At 42.7% G+C, this 24,718-nt stretch overlaps 1 protein-coding gene across 2 annotated transcripts in view; it reads left to right on the forward strand.

The window, feature by feature from the left end:
- The window catches only part of GMEB1 (glucocorticoid modulatory element binding protein 1), a 41,591-nt gene that overhangs the window by 630 nt on the left and 16,243 nt on the right, over window positions 1-24,718 (forward strand). Inside the window, exons 1-2 of one of the 2 annotated variants that reach the window (XM_027864688.1) lie at window positions 420-584; window positions 11,984-12,141. In XM_027864688.1, the coding sequence (XP_027720489.1) occupies window positions 12,014-12,141 (128 nt within the window). In that variant the 5' untranslated portion in view covers window positions 420-584; window positions 11,984-12,013. Of the gene's footprint in view, window positions 1-419; window positions 585-11,983; window positions 12,142-24,718 lie in introns of those variants that run through there. The other variant, XM_027864686.1, reaches the window with a different exon arrangement.

Here is a 24,718-nt window from a genome sequence, read left to right on the forward strand (position 1 = left end):
GGCAGGCAGGCAGGCCGCGCGCGCCCCCGGCTCGGCCCCCGCCCGCCCGCCCGCCGCTGCTCGCGCGCCCCCGCCCCGGCCTTGCCAGCCCCCGGCGCGAGCCCCCGCGGAGCTCGCGCGCCCCGGGTCTAGGCAGGGTAGGGCAGGGCAGGGCAGGGCAGGGCCGGGCAGCGAGTGGGCCGAGCGCGGAGCAGACCCCGCTGGGGGGCTCCGTGCGTGGCGGGGAGCTCAGGGCCCCATAGCGTCTGGCCGCCTTGTCTTCTCACGGGGGAGGAAACTGAGGTCGGGGGAGCTGGAGGGGCCAGCCCAAGGTCACCCGGGGTGGACGCATCAGAGCCAGGATGGGGAGGGCAGGGAGGGAGGAAGCGTTTGTTAAGCGCCTACTGTGTGCCAGGCACTGCGCTGAGCGCTTTACAAAGGAACTCTCATTTGATCCTCTCAACAACCTTGCCCGAGGATTCGAACCCAGGCCCTCCGGCTCCAGTGCCAGTGTCCACTTAAGAGTCCATTCCACCAAGCGGCAGAGAAGCGGGCAGAGGGGCTGCTGGACGACCCCTATCCCCACCTTCTCTGTCTGGGGAAAAGTGAGTGGTGCTTCCAAGGTCAGAGGTTAGCGAAAGTGCCGCTGAAGACCCCTCCCCGCTTCTGTGTATGTCTAGGGTCAGGGCTAGGGGTGTTACTGGAGGATCCATTCCTAAGTCAGAGGTCAAGGAATTTGTCGGAGGTGCTGCCAGAAGACCTCTCCCCCCCTTCCATTTATGTCAGAGGTCAGAGGGGTGCTACTGTCGGATCCCTTCTCAGGTCAGAGGCCAAGGAAGGAGCCAGGATTGCTGCTGGAGTACCCCACCCCACTTCTGTGTAGATCATAGAGTTGGGGGCTGCAGGAGGATCCTCTTCTTAGGTCAGAGAAGGAGCCAGGAGTACTGGGGGACCCTCTCATGTCTGGGTTGGAGTCAAGGCCACTGTTGCTGGAGAACCCCTTCCTATGTCAGGTCAAGAAACCAAAAGTTTTAGAAAATGACCGATTTCCATTGCAGCATCTTCACCCAGATTTTTTAACTTAATAGGAAAATTTTTATTTCGTGTGCTAAAGTATTCCATCCATTAAATCCTGTCTTTTGCAGGAGGGCTTTCCTAGCCCTTCTCCTCCCCCCCTCCACCCACCCAGTCTTCCACAGCGAGGTTACTCTTATCCTCTATGTCCCTAGTTACTTGTTTCCCCTGGTAGGATGTGATCTCCTTGAGGACAGAAATGGTTCTTGCCTTTCTTTGTATGCTCACCACTTAGTGCAGTGCCTGGTACATAGGGATAACCGATGGACTTGGGATTTCATTGATATGGGAACTCCCAGAGGGGAAAGCTCTCTACCAGTGCAGGGTAGCACCTTCTCCTCTTCCAATGTAAAAGTTTTAAAGAGTTGCTGAGATCAGAGGTGTTGGGCCCAAACCAGATTAAAATATAATTGGGAAATGGTTTAAAAAAAATAAAAATACAATAAAACTAATACTAACGAGCTTTTCTGAGTCAGTATGTGGCACTCAGGGATCCTCATGTACAGTTTAGTGGGCCCTATTTCTGTTCCAGTTTGACACCACTGGCTTAGAGCATTGACAGACAGCTTGACTGATTTGTTCAGGATCACAAAGCCAATATGTATCAGAGGCAGGCTTTGAACTCAGGCCAGCTTTCTCTCCACTGTGCTGTGGACATAGTAAACTATAAGTTCTTGTTGACTGACTTACAATCTTTAAGTGCCTACTGTGTGCCAGGTACTGTGTTAAGGCATGGGAATACAAAGGAATAAAAAAAAAAAGCCAGTCTCTGCCTTCAAAGAACTTACATTCTAACTGGGAGACTACACAGAACAGTAAAAACAAAAGATACACCAATTACGTGCAGTGGAATAGAGAATGAGTACTAGTGGCTGGGGGTAGGAAGTCAGGAAACACCTCATGTAGGATATGGAGCATGAACTGAGGAGGCCAGGAATTCCAAGACTTGTAGGTGAGAAGGGGGTCACTCCAGGTGGGGGGACTGTGCAAAGACACTTAGAAGATGGGAATATGAGACAATTAGGTCAGTTTGGCTAAAACCTAGTGCAGGAAGGGAGCCTAGGCCAGAGGCAGACTTTGAAGGGCCTTAAATGCCAGGCTGAGCAATTTGTAACCTGGGTGACTAGAAGGCTGGTGGTGCCCTAAAGAGAAATAAGGACTTTGGGAAATGGGTAGGTTTGGAAGGAAAAATGAATTCTATTTTGAGTCAGAGTTTGAAGTGACAACAGTATATCCATTAGGAAATAGTTGTTTGGTGATCAGGCCTGGCCTGGGACTCATCTGCATAGAGATAATTGAACTTAGGGGAGCTGATAAGATCACTGGGAGGGAGGGAAGAGGTCCAGTACAGAGCCTTGGGGTACACTTAACTGTCAGTGATCCAGCAGAGGAGACTGAGAGGAATTGAACAAATGGGAAAGCCAAGAGAGGAGAGGGTATCCCAGTGGAGAGGATGGTCTGACTGAAATGGAGCATGTCCTTCAGTTATGAAATGGGCAACAGTGTCAAGTGCAGAGATAAAAGAAGCCTGAAAGAAAGGAAAGTATCCGGAGTATCTGACACCTTCCCCTGTGACTTGGAATGAGGGTGCTGGAGCACCCTTCTCTTCCGTTGGAGTGGAGGGAAGGAGCCCGGCATTCTCAGAGGCAGTATAGTGTAGTGCAAAGGGCACTAAAATCTGGAGTTGGGCCTTGGGTTAGAATTCTGGCTCTGTCCTCTACTGCTTGTGTGAATTTGGGCAAACCACTTAGCTCATTAGTAAAATGAAGTTGTTGAACTAGATAGGGTTCTTAACCCTTTTCCATGTCGTGGACCCTTTTGGCAGTCTGGTTAATAAAACAAAAAGCATTTATTTAATGCAGCTACTATGTGCTGGGCTCTCTGCTAACCATTTTTATAAATACGTCTCATTTAATGAGCCTGTGGACCTCTTCTCAGTTTGTTTGTTGCCTGCATTCACAGACAAAAATTTTTTTCCTTCCAAGTTCATCCCTGAAATCTATCCATGGATCCCAGGTTAAAAACCCTGTGATGCAATGATCCTTATGGTCCTTTCTGGTTCTAAAGTTGTTATTTAATAGAATGTGAGCTCTTTGGAGGCAGAGGTTGATTTTGCTTTTCTTTGTAACGCCATCTCCCTGATGGTGCTATACCACCAGACACTTAGTAAGTACTTAAATGCTTGTGGATTGATTGATTGAGTCTGAGTTGGTATATCCTCTCCTAGGGGACCGAGAAAGTGGGCCTGGGGTTTTGGGTGGGGAAACATTTTGGGAGAAGATTTCAATGAAGAGGATCAAGGGCTGAACTTCAGCCAGGAAAGCCTGTGAACGAATCATCCCCTGGACACCCACTCTGACCAGAGCCTGGTCACCTCACCTCTCCACACCTTAGGGAATCTCATCTGTAAAATGGGGACAGTCCCTACACCACCTTTCTTACCCAATTGTGAAGCTCAAATGAGGAAATGTACGTGAAGTCCTCGGTAGACTTTTTTTTAAGCTCTATATAAATGTGAATTAATCTTATTGAAGGAATTTCCCCTTCCCCCCATTCCATGATGGGAGTAAAGGCATACAGGGGCACTCTGCCATTTGAGGGGGTCAGGGAAGAAGCATAGGATGATAGTAGAATGTACCCTCCTATGTTGGGGTGGGAGGGGAAGAAAGGAAGGAAAGGAAGCTTTCTAAGGTAAGACCTTGAGAGGGAGAGAAATTTAATTTAATTCCACCTTGATTGGCCATCTAAGTGTGCTATTTAACCTCTCTGAGCCCTAGGGGACATTCTAAGGCTATAAATTGCCCAGGAGGTTCTGAGCTGCTTGGGTAGAGGGAGTTTCCTCATCCTTGAGGAAAGTGGTGAGATCTCAGCCAGTCCCCATCCCATATTAAGGGCTCCTTACTGTGCTTGACTTTGAGTGCAGTGCAGAAATGAATTAAGAAAATGCCTCAACTTTCAAGGAATTTTTTTTTTTAAGTTTTAAAAAATCATTTCCACCTTTCCTACTCTCTTCTTAATTTGAACCCTCCCTATGTAACAAAAAACAAGCAAAAGCACCAGGTAACTGACTATCTGACTGCAACAGCATTCTTCCGGGGCACCCATACCTCTGAGAAGGAGGAGGTGTGTTTTATTCTTTATACTGGGGGACTTCGACTGGTTTTTCAAGGACCTAATTCAGCTTTTTTTGAATAGTCTTTCCATTTATATGGTAGCAATTATGTATATTCTTTTGGTTCTCCCAGTTTCACTCTACATAAGTTCATAGGGGAACTTTCCCAGTATTTCTCTGAATTCTTCATTTGTCATTTCTTTCTGCACAACAGTACTTCATTACATTCATTCACTGTAGTTTATTCAGCCATTCAATTTCACACAGACTTATTCTGACCCTCAGTTCTGGTTTTTAACTGGAGTTGTAGTCCCTTAAACCCTGCTGGGATAACTTTGTGCAACTCTGCTTCACTTCAAGACATCCACTGGGGATGTCATTGGGCAAACAACAATGGGATGACCTTACCAAACTCCCCGTTAACCACTCGTTTATTCCCATCTAGAACAGTGATTTCCAAGCAGCTATTCAAAAAACTTTGCTATTCCTAAAATGTTTGCTATTACCCTGACTGTGGTTCTTTGTAACTTAATTTCCCTTGATCATTGCTTTGAATTAATGAGAAGGAATAAAAGGGTGGGGGTGTCTGGGAATGCTGCCTCAAGCATGCCTTTAACATAAGAATTGGCCAAGTATAGACTGCTTAGTGTATCTCCCAGCCTAAAGACTAAAGTTTTCTGTACCTTTGCTATTAGGAGTTCAATAAATAGATGATTGGGTTAAATGTTCAAAATTTAAAAATGTTTTCAAAATACCTTATCACTACTTTTCTTATCCTTCAAATTCCAGACCTGATATCCTTGCAACATTGAGCACAATAAGCATATTCCTCTGGTTTAGACATTGTTTTCTGGTAACTTTTAGGAGAAACACAAAAGCCTGAATTTAATTTTGAGTCAATTCCCATTTGTGTACCGGTTATCTAAACAATCACCATCCCCTTTTATACCATGTCCTATTTGTCTTTTGAGAATTAGAACAGGGAAATAATTTTTAGTTTTCTTACCACTTTGATTTCCCTTTTAAACTAGGATGGGGATCTTGGGGATGTCAAGGCGTTATGGATATTTGAGGGCCTTTCCATAAAATACCGTGTGGAGCTTCATTCCCAATTTGTCCCAGGAGTTTTAGGTTGTCATGAACAGCAGCCACACTTCAGTGTGCATTCAGCAAAAAAAAGTTAGGACTTTGCCTTTAACTGATGCGGTAGCAAGAAGTGCTGGTTTCGGATTGCTTGCTGGGAATCTGGTCCTTTGGGTGATGAAGGAGCACCCCTTTCTCAAACTTGCTTCTGGGAGAACATAAGAGTTGTTGAATTGGGTCACATTCTTGGTTTTATCAGCCTGGTGCTCTGACACGCTGATGTTGGATTTGTGGGAGGACATGTGTAGTACTGTTTACGGAAATTTACTGAATTTAGAATCTGTGGATCTGGGTTTGAATTCTAGCTATTCCACTTACTATCAATATTAACTTGGGCAAGTAATTTACATTTATGGGCCTCGATTTTTTCATCTGTAAAATGAGGGGAATAGACTAGATGGCTTTTAGGTTTCCTTTGGCTCTAAATCTGTGGTAACTAGTATAAATACTCCAGAAGTTAGTATGGGTACCCTCAACATGTAGTTTAGTTAATGTTGTGGGGTTGGCATCCATGAAATTAATCTTAGACCTTTTGGAATCTGTTTTCCACTAGTACCACCTTTTTACCACCTTTTGGAGGTACCAAATGCTATATTTTCACGCAGCACTTAGAAAGGCATTACTCTTATTTTTTCCAAGTTTACATTGTTCAAGATGTTGTATTTTTCTTTTTAAAACATTCGCTGATATCTTGTGTTTTCATGTGAAGATCCCCCCAGTGAGGCATCATAAGATCATAGATTTAGGGTTGGTAACAAGAATAAAGAGGGGGAAGAAAAAGCAGTTCTGCAGAACAAACCAACATGTCAATCCAATCTGACAGGACGTGAAATGTTCCACCCATGGTTCTCCACCTCTGCCAAGAAGGGAGGGAGCTTGTGTTCTGCTTCACAGGTGCTCTTATCGCTGGAATGAAGGGATTCTCTTATTCTGGGGCATGGGGAAAGAGGCTGTGTTCTCTCTAGTCATACCTTGTATGATTTTATAAAGGATTATATCCCTGTCCAGATGGGAGGGTATTAATCTGCTCTGGTATCACACAGCAGCCCTATCCTCTTGGTTAATGTTTCTGTTGCTGAAATCAAATGCATCAGTCAAGGAGGCAAACATTTGTTACGTGTTAGTTTTTTATCTTTCAGTACTTCATGATGACCACTCAAGAAATATAAATAGGTTCCAGAAAGGTTTATATAATTTATGGGTCAGCCTCTGACTGACTGCCTTACCCTGTTCTCCACAGTGATGAGGCCAAACCTTCTTTCTCTTCTGGCCCCCAACTCCAACCTTGTACTCCTCTTGCTCAGCAAGTAATCTCATATGACTTTATTGAAAAGATTGAAGCCACTTCTCGTGAGCTATGTTCCTCTCTCTTCCCCTTTGCTGCTAAACCTCTAGAAGAAAATAGCCTACACTCCCTGCCTTCACTTCCTCATAACCCCTTGGACTCCAGTCTCCTGCAATTTGACTCCCCCCTTCACTCACCACTTCACTGAAATGACTCTTTCCCTAGACATCCATGAACTTACTACCTTTTCTCAATTTTCTTCCACTATTGACCCCCCCCCACATAATTCTCTCCTCCTTAGACTTTCAAGATACTGCTTCCTTCTCCTTCTTAAACCTAACCACTCTGAAGTCAGCTTTCCAGATGGAGCTTCCTCCTGTGCCCATCTCGAAGTGTGGGTGTTTCCCAGTCTTCCTCTTTCTCTTTAAGCTCTCTTTTGAAGAACACATTCTCTCCCCTGACTGCTGTTGATCACTTCTATTCAGATGACTTCCCAGTTTTCTTCTCCAGACCCATTTTCCTCCCTAAGCACCTAGGCTGGAGAGGGAGAAATTTTGAGACAGGGAGACCAGTCAGGAGCTGGACCAGAGTCCAGCTAAGAGATGATAAAGGCCTCAACTGGAGTGATGGCTATTCCCCAGCTGAAAGTGTTCTCACCCGTCTCAAATTTTCTTGGTGTGCTTTAGACTTTGGCTAAATAATTTTTTGTACTTTATATCATTTTTACTCCCCAGTTCTAGATTGTAATTAACTTCAGAGAAGGGACCTTGATCATTTTTCCATCATGGTGTCTCTAGCACATTGCTTTGCCCAAGGAAGGCACTTAACCAAATTTTTGTTGAATAAAATGTTATAAGGGCATTAAGCAAAAGTGGAGGTGGGGAAGGAGGTAAGGAATTTCAGCAAGTTCTTAACCTTTTGAGCTTAGCTTAGTGCAGAGAATACACCCAGGTGTCTTCAAAACAACCTTTGCTGTTGATGCCAGAGATGAAATAACAGATTGAAAGAATAATGAGTCGATACATCAGAACAGTATGACAGACATCTATTAAGTGCCTATTCTCTGCTTGCTGGTGGAGCTATGAAGTTTTGATAAGGCATAATCCCTGCACTTGTATGGTTTGCAGTTTAATAGAATCAGACCCAGTATGGTGGTTCTTAATGAGTTGTCAGTATTTTTGTTTTGTTTGGAATTCAGATTAAGAACTGTAACATCCTGTTGCTTCAGTTTTTCTCCAGTTTGACCAGGAAAATGTGAACATCAGAGCATGGCCCCAGGTTGTAGTAGGTGAAGATATCTCTATAATGAGTCAATCAGCTGCTTGAGATGATTTAGACAAACATATATTTTTGGAGCTAAAATAGTTGAGGTAGAAACAGTTTAGAGCTGGGAGTTTGAGGCCTGCTGCATGCTCAGCTACCAAGAGCTCCTTGAGAAAGCCTTGCCGGATCTCCCCCCTCCTAGTGAGCTTCCCCTCCTCAAATTTCCATAGAACAGGGCTGGATCAGAACCAAGAGCCAAGACAAAAGGAGGTCCTATATTGGAGGTTTCTTCAAGCAGGTTTTCAGGTCCTACAGTTTTCTAAGGTGATTCTTTACAGAGGCTGGTTCTAGATGGTATCTAGATGGTATCACAGGTGAGCCTGTGATGGGAGTAGACCGAAGCCTTCTTGGAAGGCATTTTCCCACTCCCTATAGACTGTGAGGAAAGGAATTATTAAGCACTTAGTATTTGCCAAGCTCTGTGTAAATGCTGAGAATACCAATACCAAATTGAAGACAATCCCTGCCCTAAAGGAATTTGATTCTAATGAGTGAAACATATGGGGGAGTGGTAGCTTGGGAGGGCAGGGTCAGAGTAGAGCTTTGGGAAGGGAGATGAACACCCCTTCCAATAGCAATGATGGTACTAATTTGATTATGGTTCTAGAACTAGAAAATGGGTATCTAGTGGGGAGGTATAGAGGGCACAATGGATAGAATCCTGGACTTAGGAAGACCTGAGCTCAAATTTTGCCTCACATTTACTAGCTATATGTGTGACCTAGGGAAGTCAGTTAACATCCCTCAGCCTCAGTTTCCTCATCAGTAAAATAGGGATAATAATAACACCTACCTCCCAGGGTTGATGTGAATTTAAAATAAGATAGTATTTGTAAAGTGCTGGCACATAGTAGTCATTTAATAAATGCTGTTCAAAAAAAAAAAAAAGATGGCCCCAGATTAAAAACAGTATGCTCTACGTTCTTTTCTCTTAACTCATTTTCTCTCCTTCTTTCTTTCATCTGCTCCCTTCCTTTTTCTCTGTTTCTTCCTTACTTTTTTCCTCCTTCCCTTAGTTCTTAGTTAGTGATACATAGGGCATAATTAACTTTTGCATAGATATCTCTTCCTACTTGGGGCTAAAAAAGTATTGATACCCTAACCTGGAGTAATTCAATTCATTGGGCATTTTATTAATGTAGTATTGGCAATGCGCTTTCCACAAAGGAAACATTCAAGGACCTTACCTTACTGTTCTTACTTGCCCCTACAGTAAGTCAATAAACATTTATTTTGTTGTTCACTCAGTACGGTCCAGTCCAGTCTTCATGACCCCATTTGGAGTTTTCTTGGCAGAGATGCTGGAGAGGTTTGCCATTTCCTTCTGCAGCTCATTTTACAAATGAGAAAACTAAGGCAAACAGGGTGAAGTGATTTGCCCAGGGTCACACAGGTAGGAAGTGTCAGAGTTGGGATGAGTCTTCCTGACTCCAGGCTTGGTACTCTACCCACTGCGCCACCTAGTTGCCCAAACATTTATTGAGCACTTATTATATGCCAGACGCCGTGCTAAATACATGAGGTACTGGAGATACAAAGAAGGGTGAAAGGTGGTCTCTGCTTTCAAGAAGCTCCCAGTCCAGTGGGGGAGACAACAGGCAAATAACTGTGTACAAACAAGCCATGTACAGGATAAATTGGAAAGACTCAACAGAAAGAAGACACTAGAATTAAGGAAGGGCTGGAGAAGGCTTCCTGTAGAAGGGGGATTTTAGTTGGGACTTAAAAGGAAGCCAGGGAGATCGGTAGTCAGGACGGAGGAGGGAGGGCGTTCCAGGCATGGGGGCAGCCAGGGGAAAGGCCAGAGTTGGCAGTGTCTTGTTGAAGGAGCAGCCAGGAGAACGGTGTCACTGGATCACAGAGGACATGGAGGAATGTTGTTGTTTGTCCTTCTTTCTGGAAGAAGACTCTGACATTAGGGAGGGGATGCCGTGACGTGCAAATGAATCAGATTTAAGTGAGGAAGTGCTGTGCAGAGTCACCAGCCTCACTCTCCACCAGAACTGTCTGGGTCCAATGGCCAGATATAGATTAGGGTGACGAGATGGCCCCTGGAGTGTAATGTAGAAGACTTGAAAAGGATGGGGGGAAGGGGAGGTTATTAAGGGCTTTAAATGTCAAACAGAGCATTTTATATTTGATCCTGGAGGTCATAGGAAGCTACAGGAATTTATTGAATAGAGGAGTGACATGGTTGGACCTGCCTTTTAGGAAAATCATTTTAGTGGCTGAATGGAGGATGGATTGGAGTGGGGAGAGACCTGAGGCAGGCCCACACCCCAGCAGCTTGTGTAATTGGCCAGGTGTGCGGAGATGAGGGCCTGCACCAGAGGGGTGGCAGTGTCAGAGGAAAGAGGGGGGTGTATTCAGAGATGTTACAAAGGTAGAAATTAGCAGGCCTTGGCAACAGATTGAATATGGGGGTAGGTGAAATAGAGGGAAGAGATCAAAGTGGTTTGGGAGTTGCACTGAGAAAGCCCAATTTCTTTTTTGCTGGAGGCAGGATAGTACAGTAGAAAGAACCCTAATTTTGAAGTCAGAGGACCAGGGTTCAGATCCTGGTTCTGATGCTTGCTGTCTCTGTGGCCTGCAAGTTGCTCAACCTTTCTGGGTCTCAGTTCTTCATTGGTAAAATGAAGGAGATGCATTAGATGACCTCTGTCCATTCCAGCCCCAAATCAATCAGTCTATTATTCTTTACCCCTCTGGGTTTGGTTCTTCATCTGGTTGTATTAGATGACCCCTTCCAGCTCTGAATTTATGATCCTTTAATCCTATGAGAACAAAGAGGGCTGTAGGCCATGATGTGCTGGGAAATGATCTCTGAAAAAAACATGCTCACAACATTCTTTTAAGTTTAATCTGTATTATTAACATTTTTCTCCATTACTTTCTAAGTCTAGACAAGCAGCAAAACAATACATTGAGCCCTGATTTGTATCGTTTGCCAATGCTGGAGGTGTAAATGGTCACACTGAAAATTTAACAACCAGCTCTCTAGAACCTATCCAAGCTGGCTCTAGCCCACCACTGATTGTAGGATTATTCAATGCAGCTTGGGGTGGTGGAGAAAAGAGAGCTGGACTTGGTCAAGAAGACCTTCATTCCACTCTGCCTCTGCCACCTATAGACAGTGGGCAAGTCACCTAACTCCTGAGGCTCAGTTCCCTGCAGCAGCTACCTTATAGGTCCTAGGAGATCATAGCTGTAAAGTGTGTTGCTGGTGTTAGTAGAGATAGGGCTGGTAGGGGGTACCCACTGTTGAGTACCTATATTGAACATGGTATTTTTGAACATGGCACTATCAAACATGGTACTTTCCCTGAAATTCCTGAATTTTAGATGGCAACATCTATTTGCTTCCTCCCTGAGCAGGGTGCTTAGTGTTTACTGACTGAAATGGTCTCTTCTCTTTGGGAGCTTATACTCTTGGAAAGAGAAAATATCTATATACATGGTTTAAGTGACAAATATTTACATTTTGCACACGCGTGCTAAGGGCTTGTTGAATGGGAAGCCTGAACCTCACTCTTCCCACAGCCTTTATTCTGGATGGGGAAGCTTTTCCATAGCTTAGATTCTCAGGGATGTCTACTTGGTGCTTGCCTTGCCCTGGCTGATGTTCTTCTGGCCCCCACTGCTGAAGGCCAGGGCTGTTACATTTCACCCCTTCCCCTGGGTTCCTTGGTACCTTTAAGAGGTAGACAGAGGTCCCTCCCAAGCGCCTACTGATTATGTTCCCCTAATTTTAGGGTCGAAGCACCCCAATTCTATTTAAGCCCTTAAATCAGATGAGTTTCTACAAAGAAATATTTATGTCAAAGATATATATCAAAGATATAACAAGTAAGAACAAACATACATTTTCCCCCAACCCAATGCTTGGGGTGTCACCCCTACACCACTCAGTCTCTGGGGAAAGGAGAATCAGTCTCACAGCTTCACTCAGTTCCTATGTAGTATTCGTCCTCCTGAGTTCCAGGTCCAGAGCTGCCCCCTGAGCTTGCCTCTCCAGGATCCTGGCTTCCTACTAGAGCATGTCGCTGATAGAGCTTCATCCCTTACAGAGTTCTCAGCCTCCCGACTTCATGTGAAAGATGGCCAATGCTGAAGTGAGTGTCCCTGTGGGGGATGTAGTTGTGGTGCCGACCGAAGGGAACCAGGGGGAGAACCCTGAAGACACCAAAACCCAGGTGATCTTGCAGTTACAACCTGTGCAGCAAGGGTAAGTGAGCAACGCTTTGGATACTCTGAAAACCTGGAGAGCTGTGGAGAGCTGTGGGAGAGAGCTCAGAGCCCTACCCCATTAGAGCTGGCCTGTGTCCTTAGTGCTGGTGCTGGCAACAGTTCAGGCAGGCGGACAGGAAGGCTTAGATTAGGGCTGAGGCGAGGAAGGGACCTACAAAGATGGCCCTTCTCTTGTTGAAAGGGTCTTTGGACCCTCGTGAAGATGGCAACCAAAAGCTTTTTAAATACTTGCCATGTGCAAAGCGCTGTGCTCGGTGCTATAGGCAGTGGTGTGCTGGAGCAGCTTGTACTAAGGCCTGATGGTTAAATTTTCGGTGTGAACATTTATGCCTCGGAAATTGGCAAACACAACAAATGAGGGCTTGATTTATTGTCTTGTTGATTGTCAAGACTTAAGAAAGTGATGGAGAAAATGTGAGTGTTGCAGATTCAACTTAAAAGTTTGTCCTAGGTCCAGTTTTTTTGTTTTTGTTTGTTTGTTTGTTTGTTTGTTTTAGTGAGCTGGCTGTTAAACATTTCTCAGCATCATACTGGCTGTGGGGAATACAAAGAAGACATGGTCCCTACCCCTGTGGCTCTCATAAACCCTTTGGAGAAAGGAAGAATTCATGAGATAAAGCAGTATATTTGGAAAGGGTTAACTTCTTGGGCTGCCTTGTCACGCAGTTGACACTGAAGTGATCAGGGAAGATTTCACAGAGGGTGTGGAACCTGAATTGTATTTAAAAGGATGAGTAGAAATTAAACGTGCAGAAATGATCAGAGGGGTGAAGGGGAGACATTTTAGGGACAATTTATTCACAAAATAAGGGTCCCAGCATCACAAATACTTACATCAGCCAAGATACTTAATTTTGTCTTCAAAACCTGTAAGGGATCCCCTGGCCTCTTTTGACATTTTCTTCAAGTGTTTCAACCTTTGTAGGTAGAGTATACTTCTGGAGTCTAACTAGAATCTTTCCTGTTTTTGTTTTTTTCCCCAGTGATGCAATGGGGTAATAATTTATTATTGTTCAAAAAAAAAAAAAGAAAACATTTTAGGCAATGCCAGTTTATGATCATGAAAATAATAGCATGTCACTCATTCAGATGACTTTTTGTTTGTTTGTGTTTTTCCTTAATTTACCCTTAGTTGATAATCTCTTTTAAGAGGTTTTATTGATGTCTTTTGTCATTTCCAATATACCACATCCCCCACACACTGAAACCTCCCCTAAACAAAGAACAAGAGTTGAGCAAAGCAGAAGTGATAGATAAAATGACATCACCCAGTAATATGTGCCACACCCCACTCCTGTCGTCCCCCCTCCTTTCTGCCTAGAGGAAGGAAATGTGCTTCATCCTGGGTTGGAAAGAAGCTGGTTGAGGTCTGCATCAGGAGAACCTCCTAGTAATCAGCAGTATCCAAGTGGAACGGGCTGCCTCCATCCTCCTCGAAGGTCTTTGGGTAGAGGCTCGATAAAGGTGTGTCAGGTAGTCTGCATGTCACGGTTCCGACTGTGTATGGGTTGGACTGGATGGTCATTGAGGGGCCTTCCAAGCCTCATGTCACGTAATTCTGTGACTGCCTCATAGTCACTTCTTTACAGTAACAGTCTGTTATGTTCATTTACCAATTTCTTTGGGGAAGCTAGGTGGTGCAATGGATAGAGTATAGGGCCTGGAGTCAGGAAGACCTGAGTTCGAATCTGGCCTCAGATACTTACCGGCTGTGTGACCCTGAGCAAGACACTTCACCCTGTTTGCCTCAGTTTCCTCCTTTGTAAAATGAGCTGGCGAAGGAAATGACGAACCACTCCAGTATTTGTGCCAAGAAAACCCCAAATGGGGTCACAAAGAGTCAGACACGATTGAGATGACTGAACAACAATAACCACCAATTTCTTGAGTCATTTTCTAGTCAATTGGCATCCATTTTTTGCCATCACAAAAGCACTGCTATGAATATATTTGTGGATATAGGACCCTTCTGTCTTTGACCTCTTTGGGGTACATGCCTACAGACTCTCTCTTCATAGACTTAGTTCCTTTCCTCTCTCTGGTTCTATCTCTTCGTTGCCTTCATTGTATTGCCTTTTGGGGGTCTTTTTTGGTCTGGACACTATCTTAGTCTCCTTGGACATATGCCCTCCCATTGAAGGGTGGGAGTAGTTTCCCTGTGTTCATTTAGAACCAGTTACTGTTCCTATAGACAGAATGACACTTGTTAGCAGTTAAATTAGCAAGAAACAAAAAACAAAAACCAGCTTCTTTTAGGATTTTTTGACACAGATACTAAGGTTTTTGTGAGGTTGAGTTAGGGGATTGATTTCCAATTGTTGAATGTAGATAGGAGCTTTTAAAGAAGTGGGGGGCTAGTAGGCGCTTTTTTTTTTGTAAACAAAAGGAAGAACTGGTGATGTGCATAATGCAAATGATTCTATAAGCAACTCAGAAGGCTCTTAGAAGGCCTGAGGACGTTAGGATTCCATCACCATCCTCCTATTTTTCCAGTGCCCATAGTGCCTTTCACATAATGGTCAGTATAGTAAACACCATATAAATGTTAGCTATCATTATCATTGTTATTATTAAATAGATGTTTTCAAATTTAATTGAATTTTGCAGAATACTTATGAGATTGAACACTGAACACAAGTTCATTTTGGATTCGTAATGAGGTACTCCTTAATGCCTCAGTGGCTTCCATCCTGCTCACTCAAATTAACTACTTTTATTTATTCCTTTCTCCCCCCTACTTAGAATCATACATGAACCATTTTCCTTTTCCCCATTGATTCCTCTCTCGTCACAAAGAAAATTTTGAGTAAAACCCAACTGACTAAGCAGCTGTATCTGAGTGGATATGTCTTGTTGGATATACATGTTTTCTTCTTCCTGCTACTGGGATGGGAAGATACATTTCCTTCTTTTTCTGGGACCAAGATTGGTCATTGCAGTTAGTTTGAATTTAGCAGCATTTTAGTATTATTTTTATTTACAGTTGGAGTAATTATTTATATGGTTCTCTTGATTTGATTCTTTTTTAATTCTGCATCAGTTCGTACAAGTTCACGCAAATCGTGTTTTTCTAAATACTTCGTATTTGTTGTTTTTTATTGTGCTATAATAATAATCATTACATGCATATGCCACAATTTTTTTCAGCCATTCCCCACTTTATTTCCAGTTTTTTACTACCACAAAGTGTGCTGCTCTGAATATTTAGTTTTGTGTAGAAACCTTTTTTTCTGCCATTGATCTACTTGGGCTATATACCCAGTAGTAACCTGTCTGAATGGAAAGGCATGAACAGTTTAGTGACTTTACTTGCATGATTCCAAATTGTTTTCCAGAAGCATGTTAGTGTGTTTACCTCAGAGCCCCTTCAACTTGTGCCTGCTGTTTTTAAAAATCATCTTTGCCAATTAAAAAAAAAAAAGCAGTGAAATAAAACCTCAGAGTCGTTTTAATTTGCATTTCTCTTATTAATGATTTAGACTGAGCAGTCTTTCATTTGGTTGTTGACAGTTTGCATTTCTTCTTTTGAGAAACTACTGTTCGTATCCTTTGACCAATTAGCTATTTGAGAATAGTTCATGTTCTTATATATTTGCGTTAATTCCCCTTATGTTGTGGATATCAGACCTTTATCAGAGATATTTGATGTAAAGCTTTTTCTCCAGACAACAGTTTCTTTCCTCCTACTTACATTGATTTCTTTAGTGAAGACACTCCTGGTGTCTTGACAGTTAGGCCGTTAAATCACTAATTCTTGCAGGCCTGCTAGGCCTGGCCATGTGGGTAATGCCTGACCACAGACTTGGTGGCCACGAGGTGATTCTTCTTTTGGCCACAGCTCTTTGTGTGAACTGAGTACGACGGTGAGAATGGGTTGTAGAAGGAATGATGGCCTGGATCCAAAAATCACGGATCCTCGACGTGCTGAAAGAGCGTAGAATTTCTATGTAGTGAGACCTAGAACCTTGAGATTTGAAGGGACCTTGGGCATCGTTTAGTGCAAACTCTCCATCCAATGCAGAAATCTGCCCTGCAGCTTCTCTGGCTGGTGGGTACTTCCAGCACTGAGGTTGGGGAGGGGCCGCTGTCTGGCCAGGTGGCCTGTGCATAGAAAGGTGATAAATCTGACCACACTGCCCGGCTCTATCCTTTGGAGGTACACAGAATGAGACTAATTCTTCTCTTGCATAATAGCCCTCATTCAGTCCAGGAAAGAGACTGTGTCTTCCCCCTCGAGGGGAAAGGGAGTAGGTGTGGGGGAAAGAGCACAGTGTCAAGCCAGAGGACCCTAGTTGGGATCCTGGTTCTGCCACTTATTGCTTGTGAGATCTTTGAGTCTCAATTGCCTTATCTGCAAAATGAAGAATTTGGACCAATGACCTCTGAGGTCCTTCCAAGTCTAAATCTGTGATTCTTTGAAATACTTGAACCAACCATCATGTTCCCATGAGTCTTCTCCTTTCCAGTGCCCCTCACCATCTTTTCACTCTTCTCCAGACGTGTCCCGGTTCCTCTGAGGCCCTCCTCTTTCGAGATAGGCCTCATGGACCCGAGCTCAGCCCCTCCTTGGGTCATCATTTTTGTTCTGCCTGTTCTATTCCTCGAAACACAACTGTGGTTAGCATTTGGGGACAGCTGGGTCACACTGCTGACTCCTAGTCAGATTGCTCTCTGATAAAATCCCAGTCTTTTTTCTATGAACAAGAGTTTGAGCCAGATTTTTTTTCCCATTCTGTACTTTTGAAGTTGATTTTTTTTAGACCAAGTGCTCCAGCTTTTGTACCAATCTCTCTTGAGTTCTGTTGTATTTTAGGATCAACATCCAAGTTTGGCAAGATCTTTGTGGACCCTGAGTTTGTCCTTCAGCAATTTAACTCTCCCTCCCAGCTCCATGTCATCAGCAGATTCGATACGGCATACCTTCATCCAGGTTATTGATAAAGCATCAGATAGAATAGGACTGAGAACAGTGGCATATTACTCGAGCCTCCCACCATGCTGATATCTGTCCGTTAATCAACAGTTTTTAGAAAGAGTAAGCCAGCTGGGATCTACCTGAGTACGCCATTAGCCATACTTCATACCTCCTTCTTGACCCCAAGGATCTTGTTAGATATTTTATAAGATGGCTTACTGAAATCCATATATGTTATATGGCAACTGTGATGCAGTTGGCTTTGGAGTCAAAAGACCTGGGTTCAAATCCTGACTTTTCCATTTATTAACTGTGTCAGCTTGAGCAAGGCCTTGGTTTCTTTGTCTGAGCACCGGCCTTGAAGTCAGGAGGACCTGAGTTCAAATCCGACCTCAGACCAAACACTTGACACTTACTAGCTGTGTGACCCTGGGCAAGTCACTTAGCCCTAATTGCCCAAAACAAAATAAAACAAAACAAAACAAAAAAAAAGAGGGGATTTGGTTTGGATTGATCTCTAAGATCCCTTCCAGTTCTTATGCTCTGTGATTCTGTGATGTCTGTGCATTTCTGTGGTCTAGTAACATCATCAATGCAGAAATTAAAGTAGTTGGTAATGATTTGTTTCTCATGGCTCCTAGTGATCATTTCTTCCCCTTCCTGAGTACTCACAAACCATCTGCTTAATAATCTCTTCTGTAATTTTGGTGGAGCTTGATGTCAAGTTCATCAGTTTCGTAGTTTTATCTTTTTTTTTCCTTTTCCCTTTTTGCAGGGAGAGACATTTACTTGTCTCTCCAGCCTCCTGGTACCTCTCCCCTCACTTACATAGATCACACATTTTGCTGAAGATAATGAACAGTTGTTCCTTGATGACATTTGCAGGTCCTTTTGGTATTCTGCAGTGTAATTTTCCAGGGCCTAAACGCTTGGAACTCCTTTAAAGCATACGGGTGCTGTCTTGCTGTCTTCTCAGCTCTCTCATGGCCATGTCTGTGATGCCGGCTCCATTTTGGACATCATTTTCCTTGAGAGAGTAAAAACAGAAGCAGAACAGCTCGGTAGTTCTGTTTTCTCTCTCTCATCTGTTAGCATTGCACCATCTGCTCTAAGAAATGGGCCTTCTTCCCTTTCTTCTTCCCCCAAACATGTCTACCTACATACTGTAAGTACTTGTCTTGATCTTTAGCATTGTTCTGGAGTTTCACCCCTTTCTGAACTTTCACTTCCTCATACCAGTCAGTCAGTAAGCATTTATCAAGCCAGTCCACCATAATGATCCTTGGTGATCTGTCTCCTCCCTTCCTACTTCATATGTATCCTACGTTCTGAGCCCACTGAAGATATTCCACCCTTTGTAGACACACAGTCTTCCACTTCCTCGCAGGCATCATTTGTTAGAGTGGTATCAGTTTGTTAGAGAGCCCTTTCTAAGACTCCTGTGACGTACTTATCTTTTTCTCTGAACGTTTTCAGATTTGCTTTCCAGAGTTTTAGGTACATGTCTGAGTATACCCAACCTTCTCTCTTTAGCAATTAGAGTTGTTCACAAAGGAATGAGCCAGAAAATGCAGTAGGAGTTACAGATCTACCTCTTGACACATACTGGCTATGACATCTGTAAAATCACAGGTCCAGTAAAATAAATAAACATACACACACACGTGTGTGTGTGTGTGTGTGTGTGTGTGTGTGTGACAGACAGAAAACATTACCTTTGGTGAATGGTTCCTGACATCAGATCAATAGCATTGGGACATTGGTCCCAAAGAAGAGATCTGAAAAGACACCTCCCTCCCACACCTTGTAAAAGTTAGGAACATTGCATATGTAACATCAGATTTTTTTTGATGTGTTGTTCAGCATTTTTTCCCCCTCTTCATCTTTTTCTTTTTAAAGAAAATTCTTTGTTGTAAGGGATGGGTTCTCTGTAAGACGGGAGGGAGAGGGATACAAGGGGAAATCTAGGTGATATAAAAACAAAAATGTAGCAATAAAAATCTATTAATTTTTTTTAAAAGAAGGAAAATAAATTCTAGAGTTTCTCCTGGCTGAGCATGTAAGAAATAAAGAGATTCAATAGGATGGTATAGTTATTTACAGATTGTCTGTCTGCAGCGTTCCCTTGACTCATCCAACCTGTGGGGGTGCCTGCCCCACTTGTAAACTCTTACTGTTGAGAGAATTCCTGCTTGGATGGGAGGCGTTGGACTGAATGGGCTGGGGGATCCCTGGCAGTTCTTTGGCATCTTTGCCAGGATGCTCAACTCTTTTGGGGGCAGGGGGAGAACAATTTCTTGACACTCTTGAGGGAATAAAAGCTCTTTACTCTGCTTGTTTCATTTTGCCATCACCTGAGGTCATGCTTCCTGACTGGATATAGTGGCCTGAGAATGTGTAAACCTGAAAGATGGATGTGTCTGCAGCAAACCCCAGAAAATAGCCCCTGGGGTACAATGGCTAATGATCTTCTTTTGTGCCCAAGACACAACCCCTTTGGAGCTTTTCCCCTGCGGTGAGGGGAGCACCCACTTTCAAGTGGGCAAATTCTATTGTGACCTGCCTATTGGGCTTACCAACCTAACTACTACCAACTGCCACTTTTTTTGCTATAAACAAAAAGAAAACACAAAAATCTACATCTTTCAAAGTTGTTTTACCTGAAGGGAGGGGATGAAAAGAGAAGGATCCCTCCTGCTTCTCAGCAGCTAATTTTTTTTCTCCACATGTGTAAGTAAGTAAGTGAGGATTTCAGCATGTTTTTTGTTATTCTGTGCTACTTCTCTACCCTCTACTACCCATTTCAGAGTGCCTAATTGAGTTACATTAGCTACATTTGCTAATATAGATTTTAAATCAGACATTATAATGTTGACTCGAATACTAGCACTTAGCACTAATCTTATAAATCCTATTTTTGAGGGGAAGCTAAAAAAAAAAAGAGTGAATATTCTTTTTCAAAACTACATTGTTCCTCTGTAGTAGTAAATTTAAGATTTTAAAAAGATGCATTAACTCTTATGCCAGTATAATAAAACCACTTAGTATAAGCAGTAAATTGCCATTTGTGGATATATAAATAAAATATGGTACACATGGTAATATGTGATAATTTTCACAAATTATTTAGTAAACCAGAATATCTATTCTCCTAATCAGTCTGGATAAATGGGAACTAACTAGTTAATTTCCCATGGAGTACCATTTTTAAAAATTAGGTCAGAAAATAGATTTGACACTAAAGCTATTCTCAGTGTTATTTAAACTCCATTTGAGGATTCAAAAGGCATTTCACACACACATGACTAGAGCTAGAAATTTCCTTTGAGATTATATTGTCCAAATGTCTCATTTTACAGATGAGAACAGAGACCAAGAGAAGAGCCTCAAAGAGTTTAGTCTTAATAGCCATTCCCCATAAAAATAATAATTATTCCAACAACAATAATTATTATTGGAAATGACTTGCCTAAGGTCACAAAAGTAAGTAGTATCAGAGCCAGAGTTTGAACCTAGATCTCTTGTCTTCTAGCCCAATGCTCTTTAACACCCTGCCGTCCATCTTCATTGCCCAAGAGTCATTATAAACATAATTTATCATTGTAGAAGATTGTAGATGGTATAGAAGAATAGGTTGAATATACAAATTACCTTTTACTACTTTTAAAAATATATCTTTGAGAACTAAAAAAGAGGAAACTGAACTGTATAATTATAATGACCAAGCTGGGTCCCTGAGAAGAGACAGAGGTAGCGAACTATGTTTGTTTGTTTTTTATTTTTGTTAGGCAGTGGGGTTAAGTGACTTGCCCAGGGTCACACAGCTAGTAAGTGTCAAGTGTCTGAGGCCAGATTTGAACTCAGGTCCTCCTGACTCCAGGGCTGGTGCTCTATCCACTGTGCCACCTACCTGCCCCGAGGTAGCAGACTATGGGTGAAGACCATTGCTTATATAGTTAAACTTAGCTGATATTTTAGTTCTGCTGAACTGCTTTTCTTTCTATTTTTTTTTTTATTAAAAGAAATAACTCCTTGAGTAGGGAAGGGAGGAAGGAGACATTCGGAAATAAAGGTAATGTAAAAGCAAAAAAAAAAAAATCAAGAAACATTAAACATTTTAGAACATATTTTTATCAAAGTTGAGCCAAAATGGCCAAGTAACAGTAAGAAATACAATGAACTGTGCCACAGAATTCCTCCAAGCAGATCTAGAACATGCCCTAGACCAAAATCCTGATGAGGAAGTCCATGAAAAACTTACAGTGAGGCATTTTTTTCTAGGCCAGGTTGGCATAGGGAGGCAGAGAGGTCTGTGGGACACCTGGAGTGGGGTCTGGCCAAAAATATGCCATAAAGAGTATTCCTGGGCCCAGAGACTGCACCAGCACAAGATGAGGTCCTAGACCCATCCTAAGGCACTTTGACATTGTGTGCGAATGAGCTACCAAAGCCTGGTAGCTTTGTTGCTTACTCCCCAGTTCTGGAACCCAGATCCAGGGCAGACTGAGAAAAGGTTCCTGTGGCCAGAGGTAGTGTTAGGCCCTAGGGTGTGTACTGAGCAAGCAAGCAGCAGCTACAAAGGAATTGCCAGGGCAGGAATCTGAAACCAAAGGGAAGCTTACAGCTCTGCTTCCATCAGGAACTTGCAGAGCTCAGACTAGGGGACGATGACCAGACTTGATCTGGATCAGACTACTTTGGAAGTACTATAAGCTTGCATGTCTCCAGCCTGAGCTATCATTGAGAGCCTGGAATAATGCAACACTCAATATCCCAAGAAAACAGCAACAGTACTAGCCCTCCAAACGTGCGTAGAGCCCAGCCCTAACATAAATGTCAGGAAATAGACTGAAAGAATAAGCAAACCAAAACAAAAGAAAAAGAATCCCACCATAAAAGAGCTATTGTGGTGACAGGGTTCTCAAAGATACAAACCCAGAAAAAGAGAATGTCTCCAAAACATCTACAAACAGTCTCAAAGGAAAACACAGCTGCAGCACAAATTCAACTAGAATGCCTGGAAGAGACAAAGCAAGTTTTTAAAGAGAGTTTAAAATGTTTTTATAAAAGAAATGAGAGGGCTATAAGAAAAAAATTGGAAAAGATAAAAGAGCTGTGAAAGAAAGAATTGGAAAGAATTAGCAGCATGGGACAAAAGGGACAAAATTTTGCAGAAGCAACAAACTCCCTGAAAAACAGAAGAAAGCGTAGGGTATTTCATAACAAAAACAACTAATCTGGAGAATAGATCCAGCAGAAAAAATGAAAGGATTACTGGACTACCTGAATGCCATGACCAATAAAGTAGTCTAGGCATCAGATTTAAAAAAATCTTAAAAGAAAATTGCCCCTATCTCTTAGAATCAAGTGGGCAGAGTGGAAAAAGAAAGAATCCCATCAGTAACATCCTGTAAGAAACCCCAAAATGAAAGCCCCTAGGAATGTCAGAGCCAAAATCTAGAGTGTCCATCTCAAAGAAAAAAAAGTATTAGAAGCAGAGAAAGTACCAAGGAACCACAGTAAGGAACACACATGTTATAGCAGCCAGCATTATAAAGAAGCAGAAAACTTGAACTATAATATTCTAGATGGCAAAGGATAGACAGGCTTATAGCCAAGAACAAGTCACTCAGCAAAAGAATATATTCTCAAGGGGGAAAAATGTATCTTTAATGTAATAGAGAACTTCCAAGCATTCCTGATGAAAAGACCAGAGCTACATGGAAACTTTGAAATGGAAACATAGGAGCTAAGAGATACATAAAAAGGTAAACATGAATGAACAATGATAAAGGACTAAAGAAAGATATACTGTTTCCATTCAAATAGAGGGAAATGATAATGTGTCTCTTCTGCACCCTATTTTCATCAGGGGTAATAGAGTCTAATTAGATGGAAGACCTAGGAGAGGCTCTATTATATGTTAAGTATTTAGAGAAGAATGGAAAGGGAGGGGAAGAAGAATACTCTTGAGAACTGAGGGAAGGGAAAAGAAAGTTGGGGAAAATTATCTCAAATAATCAGGGTGTGCCAGTAGAAATCTATGTGAACAAGGAAGAAGAGATAAGGGAAAGGTTGACACTTGAACCTCACTCTCATCTGACTGAGGTGGTATCCATTTATTGGGGAACGGCAGACCAAGTTATGTTATATAAATGTGAGAGAATACTGTTGTGCTATAAGAAATGATAAAGGGGATGGTTCCTGAGAAGCATGGAAAGACTTATATGAATTGATGCAAAGTAAAGTGAACAGAACCAGGAGAACAGCTTGTAGAAAGACAAAACAATTGTAATGTCAAACAATTTTAAAAAACTTAAGAACTCTGATCGGTGTTAATGAAGGTACTGGTTAGCTTTTTCTCCCTGCCCCATCTTGACACCTTGATGAACCAGTTGAACCTTACCTTGTCCTCCTCTGTTGAGCCCCTTGCCCCCCTTACCCTATCACCAGTGTTGTCCTGCCAGACCTCAGCCTTGGATTACTTCCACTGTTCACTGCCTTCACTCCTATCAAGTGCTGATTAACATAGTTGGAGGAAAGCATGAAACCATGCTGACCGGGCACACTACAGATTTATGTTAGATAGTCTGCAGTGGGACCTTACCAAGGCAAAGCAATCTTTTTATACACCTCCCTAACTGATTCACTATCCACTCACCACAATAGCCTGTCCAAACTTTTTCACTCCTTCTCAAACTTCTATGGCTTCCACTTCCTCCATTTTCTCAGCTGAGAACTCTGCCTCATATTTCATTGAAAAAAATTAAGACCATTCTCCCAAAAGTCCTTATCCTGTCCTCCTCATCTCACTTCACTCAAATGTCTCCTGCAATTATCTCCTCCTTCACTTCTGTCTCACATGAAGAGGGTGGTTCTTCTTGCCAAGAGAAGCTCCTCTGCATGCACAAGTAATCCCATTCCATCCCCTCTTCTCCAGTAGATTGTCCCGCCTGTCATCCCCACTCTCACTAATCTTTAACTTCTCTTGGTCTAATTGGTTGCTTCCTTACTGCTTACAAACATGCTCATGTTTCACCCATCCTTAAAAAAAACCTTCCCTTGGTATCTTCATCTTCAATAGCTTTCTTCTCACATTTCTTAATTATCTTCGGCATGGCTTCTGACCTCCTTGTTTCAACTGAAACTGCTCTCTCCAAAATTACCAATAATCTCCTAGTTACCAAAATTTAGTGGCCTTTTCTCAGCCCTCATCCTTCTTGACCTCTCTGTAACTCTAACGTTGTTGATCACCCTCTTCTCCTTAATGATCTTTCTTGCTCGGTTTTTGTGACACTAAAATTTGTCCTGGTTCTCCTACCTGTCTGACCCCTTCTCAGTCTCCACTGCTTAATCTTCATCCGGGTCATGCCCACTAATTGTGGGTGTCCCAAAGACTCTGCTGTCCAGGACCCTCTTTCCTCTGTATGTATTATTTCTCTTGATGATCTCATCACATCTTGTGGATTCAGTTATTGTCTCTATGCTGATAATTCTCAAATCTGCTTATCCAGCCCTAGCCTCTCTCCTGATCTCTGATCTCATGTCTCCAATCCCTTATCTGGCATCTCAAACTGGATGTCCTGTACGTATCTTAAATTCAATATGTCCAAAACTGATCTCATTATCTTTTCCCTCA

This window comes from Vombatus ursinus, unplaced genomic scaffold (assembly GCF_900497805.2).
Source record: "Vombatus ursinus unplaced genomic scaffold, bare-nosed wombat genome assembly UNPS02014775.1, whole genome shotgun sequence".
Lineage (NCBI taxonomy): Eukaryota > Metazoa > Chordata > Mammalia > Diprotodontia > Vombatidae > Vombatus > Vombatus ursinus.